The 19095-nt window shown below is 42.0% G+C and overlaps 1 protein-coding gene across 1 annotated transcript in view; it reads right to left on the bottom strand.

Annotated features, from left to right (window-relative positions):
* LOC119247570 (uncharacterized) overlaps nucleotides 1–19095 on the bottom strand; it is a 169089-nt gene that overhangs the window by 67248 nt on the left and 82746 nt on the right. The window contains exon 3 of the mRNA XM_054696763.1: nucleotides 6406–6483. Within this exon, the coding sequence (XP_054552738.1) occupies nucleotides 6406–6483 (78 nt within the window). The remainder of the gene's footprint in view (nucleotides 1–6405; nucleotides 6484–19095) is intronic.

The following is a 19095-nucleotide window of genomic DNA, read 5'->3' as shown; positions in this document are numbered from 1 at the left end:
TCCACAGCTCCTGTTCACGGGGTGTGGTGGCTGCAATAGTTCCTTTCCACTCACAGTCCCGCTTGCTGCATAGTTTGTTCTTGTTGGTCGTTTTAGTGTGTTGTTTTCCTCCTCTCTGCAGGTTGGAGAGTGCCGACTCTGTGGGCGGGGGAGGGGAGCAGGGTTCTGCGCTTTCCTCCCCTCTAGTCCTCTTTTATGGCAACTTTCTTCTTCAGGTAGTTTGCTGGAGTCACCCGTTTATCTTCCGTGTCCCAGTTCTCACTGGGACCTGCCACTTTTCCTCCCTATTAACTTTTTTTTTTTTTTCTTTTTAAAGATTTATTTATTTATTTATACAAGCACTGGGTACAGTCAGAAGCGTGGGAGGGTGAGAGAATTCACCAGAGCCAGAGCGGGGAGCAGAGCAGGCAGAGGGACCGAAGTACACTGCTGAGGGGAGCAGCGGGCGGCAGGAGAGGTCTGCGCGCCATGCGGGACCCTCCTCCAGTGGCCGGGGAGCAGCCGGGGATCGAACTGGCGCAGCAGAGGCTGCGGGCAGCTTCGCAACCCAGCGCTCAACCGCTGCGCCACCGGGGAGGCCCCCCTATTAACTTTTTTAATGGGAGATCTTACTAGCAGCGTCTCCTCGCCGCCATGTTGCTCCGCCCCCCTTATTTATGGACTTTCAATGCCAGTCCATTGATCCATGTATCTATGTTTATACCAGTACCATGCTGTTCTTAGTATTATAGCTTTGTGGTACAGTGTGAAGTCAGGTGGCAATATACCTCTGTTTCTCTCCTTTTTTCTCAGAGTTGTTTTTGCAATTTAAACCCTTTTATGAATCCATATAAATTTTACTCTGTCTTGCTCAATTCCTTTGAATACAGTTGAGAGTCTCAGCAGTTCTCTCAACATGGGTTCTTTATGTCCTTAGCTAGGTTAACCTTGAGATATTCTTTTTAAAGCAATTATAAATGGAATTATTTTTTGCATTTCTTTTGTTTCTTGTTCATGGTTTGTATATAATAAAAAGCTATGGAATTCTACATGCTGATTTTGTAGCTTTCACTTTGCTGTATTCACCTCTCGTTTCTAATAAATAAATCTTTAGGTGGAGGCTTTAGGATTTTCTCTATATTATACCATATTATCTATGAATAATAATAGTTTACTTCTTTTCTAACTTGAATTCCTTTTATTTCCTTGAACTATTTATTTTTTGTCAGATCACTCTGGCCAAAACTTTTAATACTCAGTTAAACATGAGTGGTGGCATACTGCTTCCTTGTCTTCTTTCTGATCTTAAGGGGAAGCTTTTTCATCATCCTTATTTTGATTATTGGTTTGTAATATATGGCCTTTATTATACTGATAAAATTTCCTTCTAGTTCTATGTTTTAGAGTTTTTAAATTAAGTGAATGCCAAATACTATCAAATACTTTCTCTGCATATGTTGATAATATCATGATTTCTTAATCTTTACTTTTGTTGGTATGATGTACATTGACTGATTTATTTATGTTAAACCATCCTTGTATCCCTGGGATAAATTCCATTTGATCATAATGTAGAAATTTTGTGATATGTCTGCAGAAGGAACTACCTGCCTTTGGGCAAAGTTTGGTCATGTTTTACCACCTTTAGTTTCTCCAGCCTTATTTTCTTCATCAGACTCTGCTTTCCACTCCCTGTCTATATCCCCGTTCCACAACTAGTCATTGACCTCCTGTTAGCCTTCTCCCATTGCGTCAAAGCTAAAATACTTATTAACTAGTTATACAAGGCCTTTGCTTAAAGAAGTAAACTTGGGATGCTATTCCTCCCTGTTTTATCTTCTGAATATTTCTCTCTGGACTATCACTTCCTGAAGGGGACCTTCTAGGACATCTGCCTAAACTTCCCCTCTCTCAGAAAGTTACAATTGTCCACTACTAACATGCCTTTAAATTTGTATATTCTGGGTGTGATAAGTCATATTTGTCTAGAATTATCAGGGTGACTTTGTATTGTTTGGGTGCTCAGATCTACATCTTGGGAAATTATTTTTGAAGATTTTATTTATTTATGTATACAAAAACTGGGGTGCAGGTAGTAAGAGGATTCACCAGAGATAGAGTGGGGAACAGAACAGGCAGATTGAAAGAAATACACTGCTAAGGGGAGCAGTGGGCAAGACAGGAGAGGTCTGCTGAGCCATGTGGGTCAGCTCCCTGACCAGGGATTGAACTCATGCTGCAGAAGCTTCAGAGAGCTTCACAGTGCTGTGCTTAACCCCTTGCGCCACGAGGGAGGCCCATTGGAAAATTTATTTCTGTTTTCTATCCACTACCTTTACCACTTGCCTTGTCTACACTTAATCTTCATTTCTTGTTCTTTCTGTCCCTACTGCTTCCCATCCCATTTTGTAACACTTATTTTTTATCTTAGAGTTATTTAAAAAATGTGGAAATGTAGAAAGCAAGAGATAGGGACATGCCAAGAACACACAACCTTCCTCCCACACCTGCTGTGTGCTCTCTTAAACTGTCCAATTAGTCTAAAGCTGGAGTGAGTAATCTCTTGGGCCTTGGTGTCTGTGTTTGAAAGCAGACACACCCCTATTAGCAGTAAGCCTCAGGCATGTTACAAAGCCTCTTTGAACATTAATGTCACCATTAGTAAAGTGCAGATAACAATAACAAAATCTGCATCCTAGATGAAGAAATGTCTGTGAAGTGCCTATGAGTGCCTGGCATATCGTGACTAATGAGTGCTCATGATTGCTAGTATCATGTGAACAAGTTACTCTGTGACCAAGTACAGCCTCAGGCATGTTACAAAGCCTCTTTGAACATTAATGTCACCATTAGTAAAGTGCAGATAACAATAACAAAATCTGCATCCTAGATGAAGAAATGTCTGTGGTTAAGGTCTTATTGTCTGTGTCAAAGGTCTTATTGGTTAAGTTCAAATTTTTGCATAGAGAAGGAAGTCATACAAAATATACAGTTTTTTTTTAAGAATAAAAAACAAATAATAATGTGGCCTTGCCAAGTTTCCTGGATTTCCAATTGTCAGAGCTCCCTGGGAATGCTACTTCACCAGGGATTCAATTATCACCTTAAAATAATTTTAAAAACCCAAGGCACAGAGAAGATGCATCTACTCTCAGTCTTGCCATTGTCTTCTTTGGTGCCTTAAAAATAAGGCACAGGCACATTTTTAACTGCACACCTACATGAAGTTCTAAATTTACCAATGGAGTATTGCGTGAACATAGGCAGCTCCAGCAGCACAGTGGGTGGGCAGACCCAAGGGTTGGGCTCAGCTGCCCCCTAGTCCTCCCAGACTTGCACCAGTGACAGCAAATTGCATGCTTTCATCTGTGAGTCTCAACAATATCAGTCTTGAGGGAGCAATAAGAAAGCCCTGGTGACAGCTGTCACTTCCCTTATGTTGGCGCTGAAGCCCTAAGTCCCTGCTCGGCCTGCCTCTCTGGCCCTGGCAAAGCAGATTTTGAAATGCCCATGAGGCAGAGGGGATGATGTAAAATACTACCAATCCTTTAAAAGCCAGACACTGAATTTGCTGTGTCCTAGAAGGGAGAGGGGTTTCTAGATGAGCATAGAACAATTTTTTTTAATTTATTTATGCACACAAGAACTGGGGTGCAGGCCAAAGGTGCAGAGGTGAGAGGACCCACCAGAGACAGTGGGATACAGAGCAGGCAGATCTACTGAAATCCACTGCTGAGGGGAGCAGCAGGTGACACAGGAAAGGTCAGTTCTCTGACCAGGGATTGAACTCAGGCCACAGCAGTGATAGAGCTAAGACTTAACCCCTGGGCCACCATCCAGGCCCCAAAACAATTGTTTTTATGAGTTCTTATACATGCAAATGACGAATGTAATTTGATAACAAGTGATTATATTTATAAAAATTGCATATCCTGGGCCTCCCTGGTGGCACAAGGGGTTAAGTTGCAGCACTATGATGCTGTCTGCAGCCACTGCAGCATAAGTTCAATCCTCAGCCCAAGAGCTGACCCACATGGCACAGCAGACCTCTCCAGTCTACCCCAGTGATCCCCTCAGCAGTGTATCTAGGTATATCCACCTGTTCTGCTCCCCACTCTTGTCTCTGGTGAAGCTCTCTCTCTCTCTCTCTCTCTCTCTCTCTCTCTCTCTCTTTCTCTCTCCTCTCTCTCTCTCTCTCTCTCTCACACACACACACACACACATGCATACACAGACACACACAGAACCTCCCACCCCCCAACCTCTGACCTGTACTCCAGTTCTTGTATGCATAAGTAGATTAATCTTTTTAAAAAATTGCATATCCTAAACTGTATGTCAGAGCATAAATAGTATAAGGTCTACTAAATGCACATGAATTACTTGGGGGTATATATACACACATGTTTTATATAATATGCACATTTTAATTGCTTATTAGATGTATATACTAATATAGTCACAAAGTTTCTCTCTTGTTAATGTTCCAAATATAAATTCTAAAGGGTATCCACAATTAAACACACAATGGCTAGCAACAGGGTATATAGGTGTAAATTGCATAATTTACAATTATCCATTTATGAGCTATTGTTAATATGTGATTAGTAAAGGATAATTTTTAAAATCAAGGCCAGGACAAAGAGGTGCTTAGCATGCAAAATCTCAAGTTCTTGTGGGTACCACCTGTGGTACCCTAGTTGTGGCTCTGTTAAAAAATGCCTCCGTTTTTCCCATCAAGCTCATCACTACCACCTATGATCGCTGATCACTAGATATGAGGCACTAGTTTATTAACTTGATATATATTAACCTACCTAGAGAGATGATATGGCTGCAAATAACACGAGCTCCAAGCGAATCATAAGAAATTGTGCCTAATGAGCAAAATGTTTGAAAACCGTCACCTGAAACCCCCCAGCTGGACATGTCCTCTGCTGAGACCTCCGGGTCAGGCCTTAGTCCACACCTCCCAGGAACACACAGCCCCTGCGCTCCTTCCTCCACAACACGCCGCTGATGTTCTTTGAATTTCCATCAACTGTCCTTCTGCTGATTGCGCTGCCTGTTAGGCCAGTTTGACAGGCAGGAGGCTTCCAATCTATTTAACTATGTGTCTTCTGATTGACATATCTCAAGAGGAAGAAGGAAACATTTTTGTATTGTGTATTACTACTCCCACTTTGAAAATTGTGGTACATAATGGAGCTTATGAGAGTCTAACTGTACTTCAACAAGCTAATACGTTTATATTTATTTTTTTTTTTTTTTTTTTTTTTTTTATAGAGGCATGCTTTATTTATTTGTTGCTGGTTTCTTTGTTTGTTTTGTTTTATACATGCACTGGGTATAGTCAGAAGCGCGGGAGGGTGAGAGAATTCACCAGAGCCAGAGCGGGGAGCAGAGCAGGCAGAAGGACCGAAGTACACTGCTGAGGGGAGCAGCGGGCGGCAGGAGAGGTCTGTGCGCCATGTGGGACCCTCCTCTGGTGGCCGGGGAGCAGCCGGGGATCGAACCGGCGCCGCAGAGGCCGCGCGCAGCTTCGCAACCCAGCGCTCAACCGCTGCGCCACCGGGGAGGCCCTAATACGTTTATATTTAAACCCATGCATAGACCCAGGAATGGGGATTTACACAACACATTATCTAGTATCTAGCTACAGGTGATTTACTGTCATACACTGAAACGTCTGAAACGTGGCTGAACTACAAGATGGATAGTAATATTATATTGTGGTGTATATCCTGTTCACATCAGGCCTCTGTAATAAAAGCCGAACAGCAATCTACAGAACCTGTCTTAAATCTGCCATCTAAGTTACTGATTGTAAAATAAAATTATCAAAGTGCAGGTTATCTCTATGCTGCCATCCCCTGAGAGAGGGGTATGCAAAAAACTTCTGACTTTTTATTTATTTACATCCAGTCAACAGAAACATAAATTAAATTAAAAACCTTAGTGTTATGTGGCCTGAATAAGGCACACTTAATATGTTGCTAAGTAGATTTCTTTTTAGATATCACAGACTACTGCTTGTATTATACTTTTCTCCAGTGTACCTTTGCTACTTACAGACAACAAATATGCTTATAAAAATAATAGACTAAAATGAAATTTGCAAGCCAGCAATCTCACTTGCTATGATCCTGCTGAGAACAATTTTTAGCAAGTTTTATTTGACACGTGAAATTGAGTATCCTACAAATTGATTTCATTTAAAATAATTTCTTGAGGATGCAATGGAAATAGACCTACACAAACAAGTTAACATTGCATAGAGAAATCAAATGAATTTCAAGCAATACTTTTTGTCTTGATAGTCAAGTAATTGGAAGAATATTAAGGCCAAACTTCCTTGTAAAAATGGATGTCCTTGTGTATTATACAATGTAAGGGCAGAAAGGTAGGAGGTCTGGGGTCACTCACCCTCTCTTCCAAATGCTTATGGTTCCACAGACTCAGGTAAAGGTGATGGTCAAAAGAATTCTTGGAGGTAGTAAGAATCTTCCACATAAAAAAAAAAAAACAGAAACAACAAATGCTGGTGAGGGTATGGAGATAAAGGAAACCACCTACACTGCTGGTGGGAATGCAAACTGGTCCATCCACTATGGAAAGCTGTGTGGAGGTTCCTCAGGCTACTAAACATGGAGCTACCATTAGAACCAGTGATTTCACTCCAAGGACTCTACCCAAAGCACACAAAAATACTAATTCGAAAGGGAACCTGCACTCCTATGTTCATTGCAGCACTATTTACAATAGCCAAGGTATGGAAACAAACTAAATGTCCAAAATTATACATGGATCAAAAAATTGTGATGTATTTATGCAATGGGATATTACTCAGTGATCAAAAAGACATTCAATCATTTGCAGCAACATGGATGGAGCTGGAAGGGATGATACTGGACAAAATTAGTCAGAAGGAAAAAGATAAATCCCAGATGGTCTCGCTCATATGTGGAACATAGAGAAACCACGCAAAATATCAACAAAACGTCAAAACTAGCAAGCTGGCTATAGAACTGAGGCATACAGCATAGGAGTGTGGGGGCAGGGGTGTAAAACAGGGGAGAGAAAAACACAAGGAAATATGGTGATGGTTCATGGGTGATAAGGTGCTGGGAGAACTATGTGGACGACAATGATGTAAGAAAAAAATTTAATTAAAAAATTTTTAAAAAAAAAGAATTCTTGGAGGAAAAAGAAGGATCAGTACTTTGGCCATGTTGCCATAATACACAGGATATCCAGAAGCTCCCTTTGGGATTCCTTGGTTCCTGATGGACTCTTCTACAGTGACACCCATCTCACTGAATGATAATAATTGCTTACATCGTTTTTTATGTATAAATATAAATATTAATATATAATATTTTCATATGTATAATGTATACATATTATATAAAATATGTACATATATACCTCATATAATAGGACAAGTTATATAATATAATTAATATACTATAATTTGTTTACTTATTTCTTCCCACCCAGACTATAAAGTTCTTGAGAAGAGAAATAGTCTTTTTTTTTAAGAGTTATTTCTTTATTGTAAGATTTTTTTTAATTTATTTTGCATAGAAGAACTGGGGTGTATACCAGAGGTACAGCAGGTAAGATGATTCAGCAGAGACAGAGTGGGGAGCAGAACTGGCAGATCTACTGAAATCCACTGCTAAGGGGAGCAGCGGCAAGACAGGAGAGGTTTGCTGTGCCCTATGTGGCTCAGCTCCCTGGTCAAGGATCAAACTCAGGCCATAGTGTTGACAGCGCTGAGACTTAAACCTTAGGCCACCAGGGAAGCCCAGAAGAGAAATAGTCTTATTCATCCTATGTCTCCAGCACCTAGCCTAGTACTCAGCATCGAGTAGAGAGAGGTTCTGTAAATACCTGATGAAACTGATATTGAAAACAACATGTCTTGAAAGAATAAAAGAGAAATGTGGAGGAGGAGACTACAATATGGTCACATTTCATGGCTCTTATGGAAATGAGAACTGATTAGATGTAGATTTGACACATGGTGCTTCTTAGGGTTCACTATTGAACCACCTCCTTTTCTTACTTGAGCCAGTCCTTTCATTCATTCACTTACTCAACAAATATCTATTGAGCACCAACTATGTGCTAGACAATCACTATCTACTTCAGTAATCCAATACCATGATGAGCTCTGTCAGTTGTGATGATTTCATTCCAGACATGTCAACTGGAGTTGGACTATAAGCTAAACCATGGAACATTTTAATCTTATAATTTAAATATACTTTGTTTTTAACTAGTAACTTCATTCTTCTCAAGACTCAAGGGCTGGGCCTCCCAGGTGGCGCAGCGGTTGAGCGCTGGGTTGCGAAGCTGCCCGCAGCCTCTGCCGCGCCGGTTCGATCCCCGGCTGCTCCCCGGCCACCAGAGGAGGGTCCCACATGGTGCGCAGACCTCTCCTGCCGCCCGCTGCTCCCCTCAGCAGTGTACTTCGGTCCTTCTGCCTGCTCTGCTCCCCGCTCTGGCTCTGGTAAATTCTCTCACCCTCCCGCGCTTCTGACTGTACCCAGTGCATGTATAAACAAAACAAACAAACAAATAAATAAATAAATAACATGCCTCCATTAAAAAAAAAAAAAAGACTCAAGGGCTTATGCTAGTGCACAGCTGACAACATAACTAGATCTTCTGAAGGTCCTGGTTTCATTTGACAAATTTGCCAGTAATATGCTAAGTGCTACTTAGATGCTCAGGCCTTGAAGTGAGCCTTGGTTTTCCTCATTTCATACCAGACGGGAGGCTCTGGGGCAAGGTGCTTATTATGTTTTTCTTGATTCTATGCTTTATTTGGAAAATGCCTTATTTTCTTTCAACAAATAATATCTACTTCCAATGTGGTCCAGAGAAAGTGGGAATGAAATTGAATTATCTTGCCTTTTCATCTTGAAACATCATGTCAAACTGACTTCTCACCTAGTTTATAAAAACATTTGTCTTTTTGTGTCTTCCTGGTGGCCTAAGGGTTAAGCCTCAGCACTACCCTTCATATGGCCTGATTTCCATCCCCAGCAAAGGAGCTGACCCACATAGGGCGCAGCAGTCCTCTCCTGTCTCATCTGCTGCTCCCCTCAGCAGTGTATTTCAGTAGATCTGCCTGTACTGCTCCCCACTCTGTCTTTGGTGAATCATTTCACCCCTGTCCCACACACCTCTTACACCCCAGTTCTATGCAAAAATAAATAAAATCTTAAAAAAAAAAAGGCTGAGAAGTTTAAAAAAAAAGGTTTGTCTTTTCTATCAATGACAGAGAAAATCCCAATAAATGTTTAATAAAAATCCTGCCTGCTAAAATGAAAGCAGATGTCTTTTAAACTACATAAAGCATTTGACTTGTTTCTTCCCCAATTACACATGATTTCTGTACAGAAGGAGGTCTTTCAGTCAAAAGCGACTACAGAAAATGATACTAGTTTTGCTTACAAGAGGACTAAAAGGTTTTTTGCCTTGCCATTTCCCCTTATTAAACTGACAGAGGCATCTTTTTTAGAATTCTCTTAAAAGCAAGCTTGTTTACTTATAGGTCAAAGAAGAAAATCAGCAAAATCAACAATAAAAAAGACCCATTTGTTCTATCCGTATTACTGCCAGAACAGTGTTACACCTTTCAGTGGGTTTTTTTTTTGGGTTTTTTGCATAGAAAAGCTGGGGTGTAGGCCAGAGGTGTGGGGTTCGAGGGTGAAGGTAAGAGGAGTCAGCAGAGACAGAGTGGAGAACAGAACAGGTGGATTGACTAAAATACACTGCTGAGGGGAGCAGTGGGCGAGACAGAAGAGATCTGCTGTGCCCTATGTGAGTCCGCTATCTGGCCTGGGATCAAACTCAAGCTGTAGTGGTGATAGAGCCAGACTTAACCCCTCGGCCACCAGGGAGGCCCTCAGTGATCCTTCTGACTATAAATGTCATAACTAACAGTGGATTCGGATTCAGCATTTACCTTCAAAAGATGAATAGTAATTAGGCAGTTCTCCGTCAAAATGGGCAATAGTCTTAGCATTAGTTCAATAGAACCTGTTTAAAATTCAATGTTGTTTCCCTTTTTAATTAATTAATATAATTAATTAATCCTACTCCATTTTTCCCTGTATTTTCTTTTCATTTATACACCTAAATATGAAGATAAGTATTGTCATCATTTCCGCGCTGTATCAGGTTGTGCTTTTGGCCATTTACTTAACCACCCAAAATAACTCCATAAATCTTTCTTCATAAATCAATGCCTCCATTCCATTAATCATTTCCATTATTTATCTCTTGGTTCCTTCCAAGACTGTCAATATTGCTTGTTTATTTAGGCACTCAAAATTGAATACAGCTGTCTTAGAGTAATTTCAGCCACACTTGAATGAATGACCAAACCTCTTCCCCTTGGTTCTATAGTATCACCTCATACAGTTCCTGCTCGCTCTCTTTGTTCTAACATTCAGTGTAAATGTGTGCATATTTCACCTGGCCCTTCCTCCTCTTAGGGTGCTACTAGCAACCCCACTTCTCCAGCTTCCCTTCACTTTGCAGTGAATGTTTGCCAGATATTTGTTTATATCCTTCTGAAAGCATTTTTATTTTTTATTCCATATTTCTGACTTTAGTCTTTTTCAACCATAGTACTGTTCATATCCTGGCCATTTATCAAAGCTTATAACACCTCCCAATTTAGTCTTCTCAACAACTGACATCAGTATGCTGTTTAGTCCTCCTTTGGATCAGTAACAAATGCGTAAAATACAAATTACGGGCCTCCCCTGGCAGCACAGGTGGTTGCGCACAGCACTGTGAGGCTGTCTGCAGCCTCTGCAGCGCCAGTTCAATCCCCACCAGCCTCGGAGCAACCCACATGGTGCAGCAGACCTCTCCTGTCACGCCCACTGCTCCCCTCAGCAGTGTATTTCATCAGTCTGCCTGTTCTGTTCCCTGCTCTGTCTCTGGTGAATCCTCTCACCCTCCGGCGCATCTGGCCTGTACTCCAGTTCTTGTATAAATAAATAAATCAATCTTTTTTAAAAATAAATAAATAAATAAATAAAATACAAATTATGAAAATTCAGTAAGAGACAGGCCATCAGAACTTCATACAATGCCACCTCACCCCTGGCACCTCTTGCCTGCATAAATAAGTAAAAATAAATCTTTAATAAATAAATAAATAAATAAAGCTTTAAGACTTTAAACTTGCTGACTTTATCTACACACTGTCACAAAATTGGTCAACTTCATGGGGAAAGAAAACTTTGTAATGAATAGTCAACAGCCTTGTATCCCATCTCCAGGGGAGGTTGTTATTCACCGGGCAGTTTCTATGATATGCCTCCCAGCAAACAGCAAGAGGTACGTACCCCTAGGGCTGGGCAACCTGGAGGTGTCCTGGGTCCTTAGCTATTAAACTCATAATCATAATTGGATTTAAAGCAGCAAAAGAGATGATTGCTATAAATGTAGGATAGGGAATTTAATATTCTTAAAGAGAAAAAAAATCTAGATATTTGCATTATTTCTCTTTTTTTTCCTTAAGCAATTAATGTTATCTGGACAAGAATTTTATTCTTTCCAGTTTAAATAATCTTTCATCTTTGCTGGAAGAAGAATAATGGAATTATAACTATTCTCCTACATATGTGCTAGTAACTGATTAACATATTTGTCAACAGACTACCCAGTTTTAAATATATTTTGACTATTTAAATCTAATCATATTTAAACTATTCACTTTTATCCATTTCACTCCATTTATCATGGGGTCTCTCACTCTATTTCTTGCTGTTCTTGAATATCTTTTTAGAAATTCCTAGGCCATGTTTCAAGCTACAATTGTACCTATTAGGAACACAGTTCAGAACAAGGAACTAATAAAAATAAGAACTATAAGCAACAGAAGTAGATACTACAAAGTACATCTATCCAAATGCAAGTGTGCCATTCAAAGACGAAGCCCAAACTGGGGGGCAAGTCACACTTTGCATACAGATCTAAAAATACATATGGGGCCCTCCTGGTGGCACAGAGGTTAAGTCTCAGTGCTATCAAGCTATCGCCAGCCACTGCAGCCTGAGTTCTATCCCTGGCTAGGGAGCAGAACAGGCAGATCTACAGAAATCCACTGCTGAGGGGAGCAGCAGGTGAGACAGGAGAGGTCTGCTGCGCCATATGGGATCAGCTCATGCCATTGTAGTGATAGCGCTGAGACTCAATCCCTAGGCCACCAGGGAAGCCCTAAATTATTTTTAAAAAACTATCTAGAACAATTTGATAAATATTCTGTAAATAACAATGTATTTCACATGTTCTCTTTGACATATACATGCCAATGCCCAACTTGTGAGAACACAATTTCCTCAGTAACAGGAACTGGTTTGTTCTGTGTGATTTGGAGATGGAAGGCCTATTAGCACACACAGTTTAGATTCTTAGACTTTTCATATGAAGGAACCTCAGAAAGCACTCTAATCCAATTCATTTATTTTACAGAAGAGTTACTGTATGTGCTAACATTTTCTTAAAATTAATGTCACTTTCCTCCAAAATTGCACAAAAAATATATGCTGCAAAAGTAAGTGTCCTGGGGCCTCCCTGGTGGTGCAAGGGGTTAAGACGCAACCTGTGAAGCTATCCACAGCCACTGCAACACGAATTCAATACCCTGGCCCACCAGGGAGCAACCCACATGGCACAGCTGACCTCTCCTGACTTGCCCGCTGCTCCCCTCAGCAGTGTACTTCGGTCAATGTGCCTGTTCTGTTTCCCACTCTGTCTCTGGTGAATCCTCTCACCCCCACCTCTGGCCTGTACCGAGCTCTTGTATGCATAAATAAATAAATCTTTTAAAAAAAAAAAGTATCCTGCCCAAACAGAATCCCCATTGCCCCAGTTTTATTCTCGTGAAACAAATATTACCAGTTTCACTGTAAAGAACACTCTATGTAGGACCTCCCTGGTGTCCTAAGAGTTAAGTCTCAGCACTGTCACTGCTAAGGCCTGAGTTTCATCCCCAGCTGGGAGCTTACCCACATGTAGTGCAGCAGACCTCTCCTGTCTCATCTCCGCTGCTCCCCTCAGCAGTGCATTTCAGTCAATCTGCCTCTTCTGCCCCCCCACTCTGTCTCTGGTGAGTCCTCTCACCCCTAGCACCTCTGGTCTACACCCCAAGTTCTTCTACACACATACACACACACACACACACACACACACATAAATAAATGAAGTAAGATAAAGTTTACTATGGTGTCAGAACCAAGGAAGATTCTCAAGATTCATTTAATACGGTTTGCAGATCACAGCTGGTCAGTGGTACTAAAATCAATTTGGTGCATTGTAACTAGTACTTTTTAATAAAATAGAAAATATCAGAATTAATTCCATATAGTGAGGGTACAAATTGCTTTATAAATATTCCCTCTGTGTGTGTGTGTGCACACACTGAGGTATGATAAATAAATGTTTTTCTGGCTGTGGTTCATGGGCACAGAGGGTTGAAAGTCCCTAATCTCACCCAGCCTCCTGCTTCCAATGAGGTGGAACTGTGTTCTCAGAGAAAGAAGCATCACTCTCTGTCTTAAAACAAGACTCCTCCAAAGAACCACTTTCATTTGGCTCATTATTTGAAGTGCAATGTCAAGTTCTCTTTTCATCAAGATTATTGGAGGGCAGGCGTCATTTCCAACATATTCTTTTTTGCAACATGACTCTACCTAGTGAAGTAATTGATTAATAGCCAGCCAAGATCCATCTTAATCATTAGTCATCATTATTTCAATTTTATGAGCATAGAGATGACAGGAAAACTTAGCTGTGTGTGGCAATGGCTCTCCAGTTCTTTCACTGACATTTTTCCTCCTCAGAACAATCTACTGATCCATCCAGAAGCCATGAAAAATCCTCCTGAAACCACTGAGACAAGCTCAATATTTTAAACCAAAAGGATTAACACAATTGTACTTAAAGTCTTCATGACAAACACATCTTTCTTTGCCACGATCCTTCCTCTTTTTCATAGAGTTGAGTGCAAATATAGCAAGGGGGACAAAAAGCTATGTGCAGAAATGACTGTGTTTTGCTGACTTATTCAAATAAGGAGGCAGTGGAGTAGAATGTGGGTGTGAGGATCTAAAAATGTGCTTTCAGGGTTGAAGCTGATTTGTTTGTAATTTGAGCAAGTCTTTGAATTACCCAAATGTTCATCAACTGACAAATGGACAAATGGTGTGGTGGGTACATGCAGACAGTGAAAAATCATTCATTCACAAAAAGAAATGTGTATTGAGACATGCTACGGCATGAACGAGCCTTGAAAACCTCGTGCTAAGGGAATGTGATTCCAGTAACATGCAATGTCAATAGCAGGCAAATCCTGGGGGCCCCCTGGTGGCGTAGGGGTTGAGTCTTAGTCACCCCTAAGTTCAGTCCCAGGCCAGGGAGCTGACACACACAGGGCGCAGCAGACCTCTCCTGTCTCGCCCACTGCTCCTCTTAGCAGTGGATTTCCTGTCAATCCACCTGTTTGCTCCCCACTCTGTCTCTGGTGAATCCTCTCATCCCCACACCTCTGGCCTGCACCCCAGTTCTTCTATGCAAAAATAAATAAATAAACAAAAATTTTCCTTAAAAAAAAAAGCATGCAAATCCTCAGCCAAGAAGATAGTTTCAGGCCTCCCCTGGTGGTGCAGCGGTTGAGCACTGGGCTGCAAATCTGCCCGCAGCCTCTGCAGCGCCGGTTCAATCCCTGGCTGCCGGCGAGAGTCCCACATGGCGCACAGACTTCTCCTGCCACCCACTGCTCCCCTCAGCAGTGTATTTCATCAGTCTGCCTGTTCTGCTCTCCGCTCTGGCTCTGGTGAATTCTCTCACCCTCCCGCACTCTGACTGTAACCCAGTGCTTGTATAAATAAATAAATAAATCTTAAAAAAAAAAAAAGGAATATAGATTCACCACACGCTGGGAAGAGAAGGAAAAGGAAAGTGACTGCTAAGGTATGTGGGCTTTCATTTGGGATGATGAAAATCTTCTGAAATTAAACCGTGGTGATGATTGCACAAGTTTGTGAAAATACTAAAAACCACTATAGGGGTGAATTTTATGGCATGGTGGATTTAAAAAAAAAAAATCTTGATAGTGCTGGGAAGAAAAAAGTTTTCCGTGTTTCTCTTAAGGTCCCTGGCTGGGTCTGAAAACTATGCAGACAGATTAACAGGCTGAAAGCCTACAAGTTTATTTACTGTAAGTTTTATGGGACACCGGTCTTCAGAAGGAATTGAAGACCCAGAGTCACAGCTTTACTTACTTTTGTTCTGGTTTGATGCAGAGTGTGTGGTGGAGGAACAGGACAGGTGAGGTGTGTGAGGTCTTTGGAATAAACTAGGGGAACTTAGCAAGGCCTGTTAGGCTACTTCATGGGGTCCCTTTGTTGGGGGCAGAGGCTATCCTGAACGGACTTCACAGACACACAGGTTTTATGGACCCCACCCCCAAAACACCACCCACCCCCAAGACACCCAAGACACCAAGGACTACAAATCCCATAATGCCATCACAGCCGAAGGGAGGCTTGCTGGGAACTGAGGGTGTAGTTAAATATCCAGGCTTGGTATATAACCAGAGACATAGGGGCCTGGGGGACGCTTCGTTTTTTTTGCCAGCTTCTAGCATGCTGTTGGGGTCCCAACTCAGGAGAACTGGTCCGACATATTCACCAACTTATCTCTCTCTCCCCAACCCTTATTCCTCTCTTCATTTCCCCTTTTTTGTAAACAAACACTTTATTAAGCTTTTTGTGTGTGCCTGCAGTTGAGTCTCATTATAAGTCCTTTGAAGCTCATGGGTGAGGACCAACCGTCAGGCCACCCCATTTCACATTAGGGTTGCTCTGAAACACCTTTGTCTTTGGAAATAAAGAGTTGTCTTTCTTTCAAAAAAAAAAAAAAAATTGGTAGTTTCCAGAGACTGGCTAGGGGAGAATGGGGAGTGGTGCTAATGAGGATCCTTTAGTATGATGAAATGTTTTGAAATTAGATCACAGTGATAGCTGCACCACGCTGAAGAGACTAAAACCACTGACTTGTGCACTTGGAAGGCATGAATTTCATAGTGCGTGAATTACAGCTCAATAAAGCAGATGTGTAAATTCTGAGAGCAAGGGAGACAAAGTATTAGATCGCACAGAATCTGCAATTCTAGTAAAGAAAGAAATGAAAATGAACTTCCTGCTTCCACAGACTGAACCGCTGGAGGGAGCCTGCGGGGCTGGCAGGTCACTCCCCGCCTAGGCCTGGCAAGGACTCTCCAGCCCAACCGGCCTGTCCCTAAAACACGCCCCGCGATGCCTCCCCTGAGCCACATGCCCCCAGGGCACCCCGGCCAAGCGCAGTCCAGGAATTCGCTCCTGGCCCTAAGCTGGGAGCAAGTCACTGACCAGCCTCCATCTCCTCCAGCCGACTGGGCTTTCTTCCCACTCACTTTTATTTTTCATCCACTTACCCAACTATTTAACAAATATTTAAGGAGGACTAGATTAGTTAGAGTGCTTTGGGATAAAAGATATTTAAAACTAATTCAAAACTGTTTAGAGAATAAAGAACATTGTTTCCTCTAACAGGATGTCCAGACTCTGTTTCCCTGGGATCCATTTGGCCCAGGAGGCAACCAGCAAGGAGGGACACTGTGTTTTCTTGGTTAAATCTAGCAAGAAAGCAAGAGAGAAACACTCTTTTCCAGCCTATGGGGAAAAAAGCTATCTTTATTCAGTTCATCAGAGTCAACTTAGATAATTGCCCTCAGGTAGCAGTGGAATTGTTATAGGTCAGGGAGAGGGGCACCCCAGCTCCCCCAAACCTGCCTCCTCTAAATAGGTTTTGCCATCTGCCCCATCAAGACAAAACATACTCCAGAGCATAAGACCTTTAATGGAAAGGAACTTGAATACAATCAGTGTGAAATACAGAAAAGGGGAAGAATATAGTTTCCAAATCAAGCACCCGAAGTTACCCATCCCCCATGGGTAAATGTCCGGCCAAACAGAATTGGCCCAAAGCAGGGCCAATGAGGCCTGAAAGCTCATCAAAAGTCTAAGGCACCTCCTGGTGGGGACCCATAGGAAAGGGGCAGAATGGGCCAGGCAAGTCTGGGACAGAAGGAGCAAAAGCAAAGTCAAAGCTGCCATTGTTAAGTTAACCGCCCCACGGGTCTCTCACCCAAACAGTCCAGGACCAAGAAGCAAGTGCAGCATCTTCACATGTCTCTCTGCTCCATGTGCCTCCTCCAGATCTCTTTCTGGCTCCCCACTGTCCTTCCTTCCTTCCCCAGTTTCCTCTGCAGCTTCTCCTCCTCCCTGCTCAGCTGCACCCTCCCTTGCATGAGGCAGGGAACCTGGAACCACGCCTTTCCCTGGGGACCCCCGTTACTGAATGACCTGCTAGGATTGGCTGGCATCCTCCTGGACCAGTCACTACCAAAAAAACTGGAATTGCAATGGCTGAACCTTTGAGCTACAGGGGGTCATCATCGACTGAATTGTTGGGATGGGTGAAGAAGCCCAACCGATGTCCCATCTGATGTCCGATGCATTAAAAATTATTTAACTGTGTACTTTAAGTCCAGGCCAGATGCTCAGTGTTTTTCTGTGTGTTAGGGACAGTAAGTATACCTGTATTTGATTAGGTACTATTTTTACAGGTGAAACTACTTCTAACTCTCCCTTAAGGAACCTGTGTAGCATTTCTAAGTGGTGGCATATCAAGACCTCTCCTACCTGGATGGGGTGATATTTGAGAGCAAGTACCTGGCATTGTGAATGTCACATCCTTATAAGCAACCTCACATCTGCTAGCCCTATGGCCAGTACTGCCCCCGTATCTCAGGAGATGCCTTTGGTGTGGGTACACCCTTAAGAGAAAGTGCTTGCTCCTCTGTCCCCATCTGCCAATGTGCTGTAAGGTGGATGCCAAATGTTCTGCTAGACCACTCTAGATTTCACTGCCTGAAAAGTGAATCAAGCATTGGTCAAATTATGTATCAATGTTTAGAAAGTCCTTTGGACTTTTTGGATACCTCTTGGGAATATTTTAGAAAACTGGATATGAATTATTCAGATGCCACTAGAAATTTTTTGAAAATACACCTTAGGCAAGCAACGAGGCCATGGATGCTTTTTTTTTCTTTCTTTGTTTTTTCTTTTTTTTTTTTTTTTAAGATTTATTTATTTATTTATACAAGCACTGGGTACAGTCAGAATTGCGGGAGGGCGAGAGAATTCACCAGAGCCAGAGCGGGAAATAGAACAGGCAGACTGATGAAATATACTGCTGAGGGGAGCAGCGGGTGTGGCAGGAGAGGTCTGTCCTGCCATGTGGGACCCTCGCCGTTGGGGTGGCGGGGGATCCAACCGGCACTGCAGAGCCTGCGGGTAGCTTCGCAGCCCAGGGCGCCACCAGGGGAGGCCCTCTTTCTTTTTTTTTCGTGTGTGTAGAAGAATCAGAGACAGAGTGGGGAGCAGAACAGGCAGATTGACTGAAATACACAGCTAAGGGGAGCAACAGGCGAGACAGGAGAGGTCTGCTAATGTCATGTGTGTTAGCTCCCCAGCCTGGGATCGAATTCAGGCCATAGTAAACTCAGGCAATAGCTGTGATAGCGCTGATATTTAACCCCTGAACCACTAAAAAAGGAGGCCCCTTTTTTGTTTCTTAATTCTACACAAAGGATAGTTTAAGAGGGTCTTTAAAGCACAGATCTAATTTACTGGCACACACACATCACAATTTCCCCACCTGCCAAAGGAGAGATTTCAGGTGGCATCAAAAATGAATATGAATATTAATTATAAACTCCATGTGTGCTCAATCAGAATAACAATCTAGTTTTTACAATCTGTAAATGCAAGATACTTTCTGATATAGCAGGAAGGAGAAAGGTCAGTTCATTGATGAAATTTACAAGAAGCACATGCAAAAAATGATAAAATGTCAGGAAAGTTCCCAAAATAATAGTAAGACCTAAATCCAACCGATAATATTATTAACAATACTATGAATAACAACATATTGATATCATGCTTTATTATTTCCAAAATTTTTTAACATGCATTA

The sequence above is a fragment of the Talpa occidentalis genome, unplaced genomic scaffold (assembly GCF_014898055.3).
Source record: "Talpa occidentalis isolate TD23 unplaced genomic scaffold, MPIMG_talOcc4v2.1 talOcc4.16, whole genome shotgun sequence".
Lineage (NCBI taxonomy): Eukaryota > Metazoa > Chordata > Mammalia > Eulipotyphla > Talpidae > Talpa > Talpa occidentalis.
This window is presented reverse-complemented; position numbering and strand designations above follow the sequence as displayed.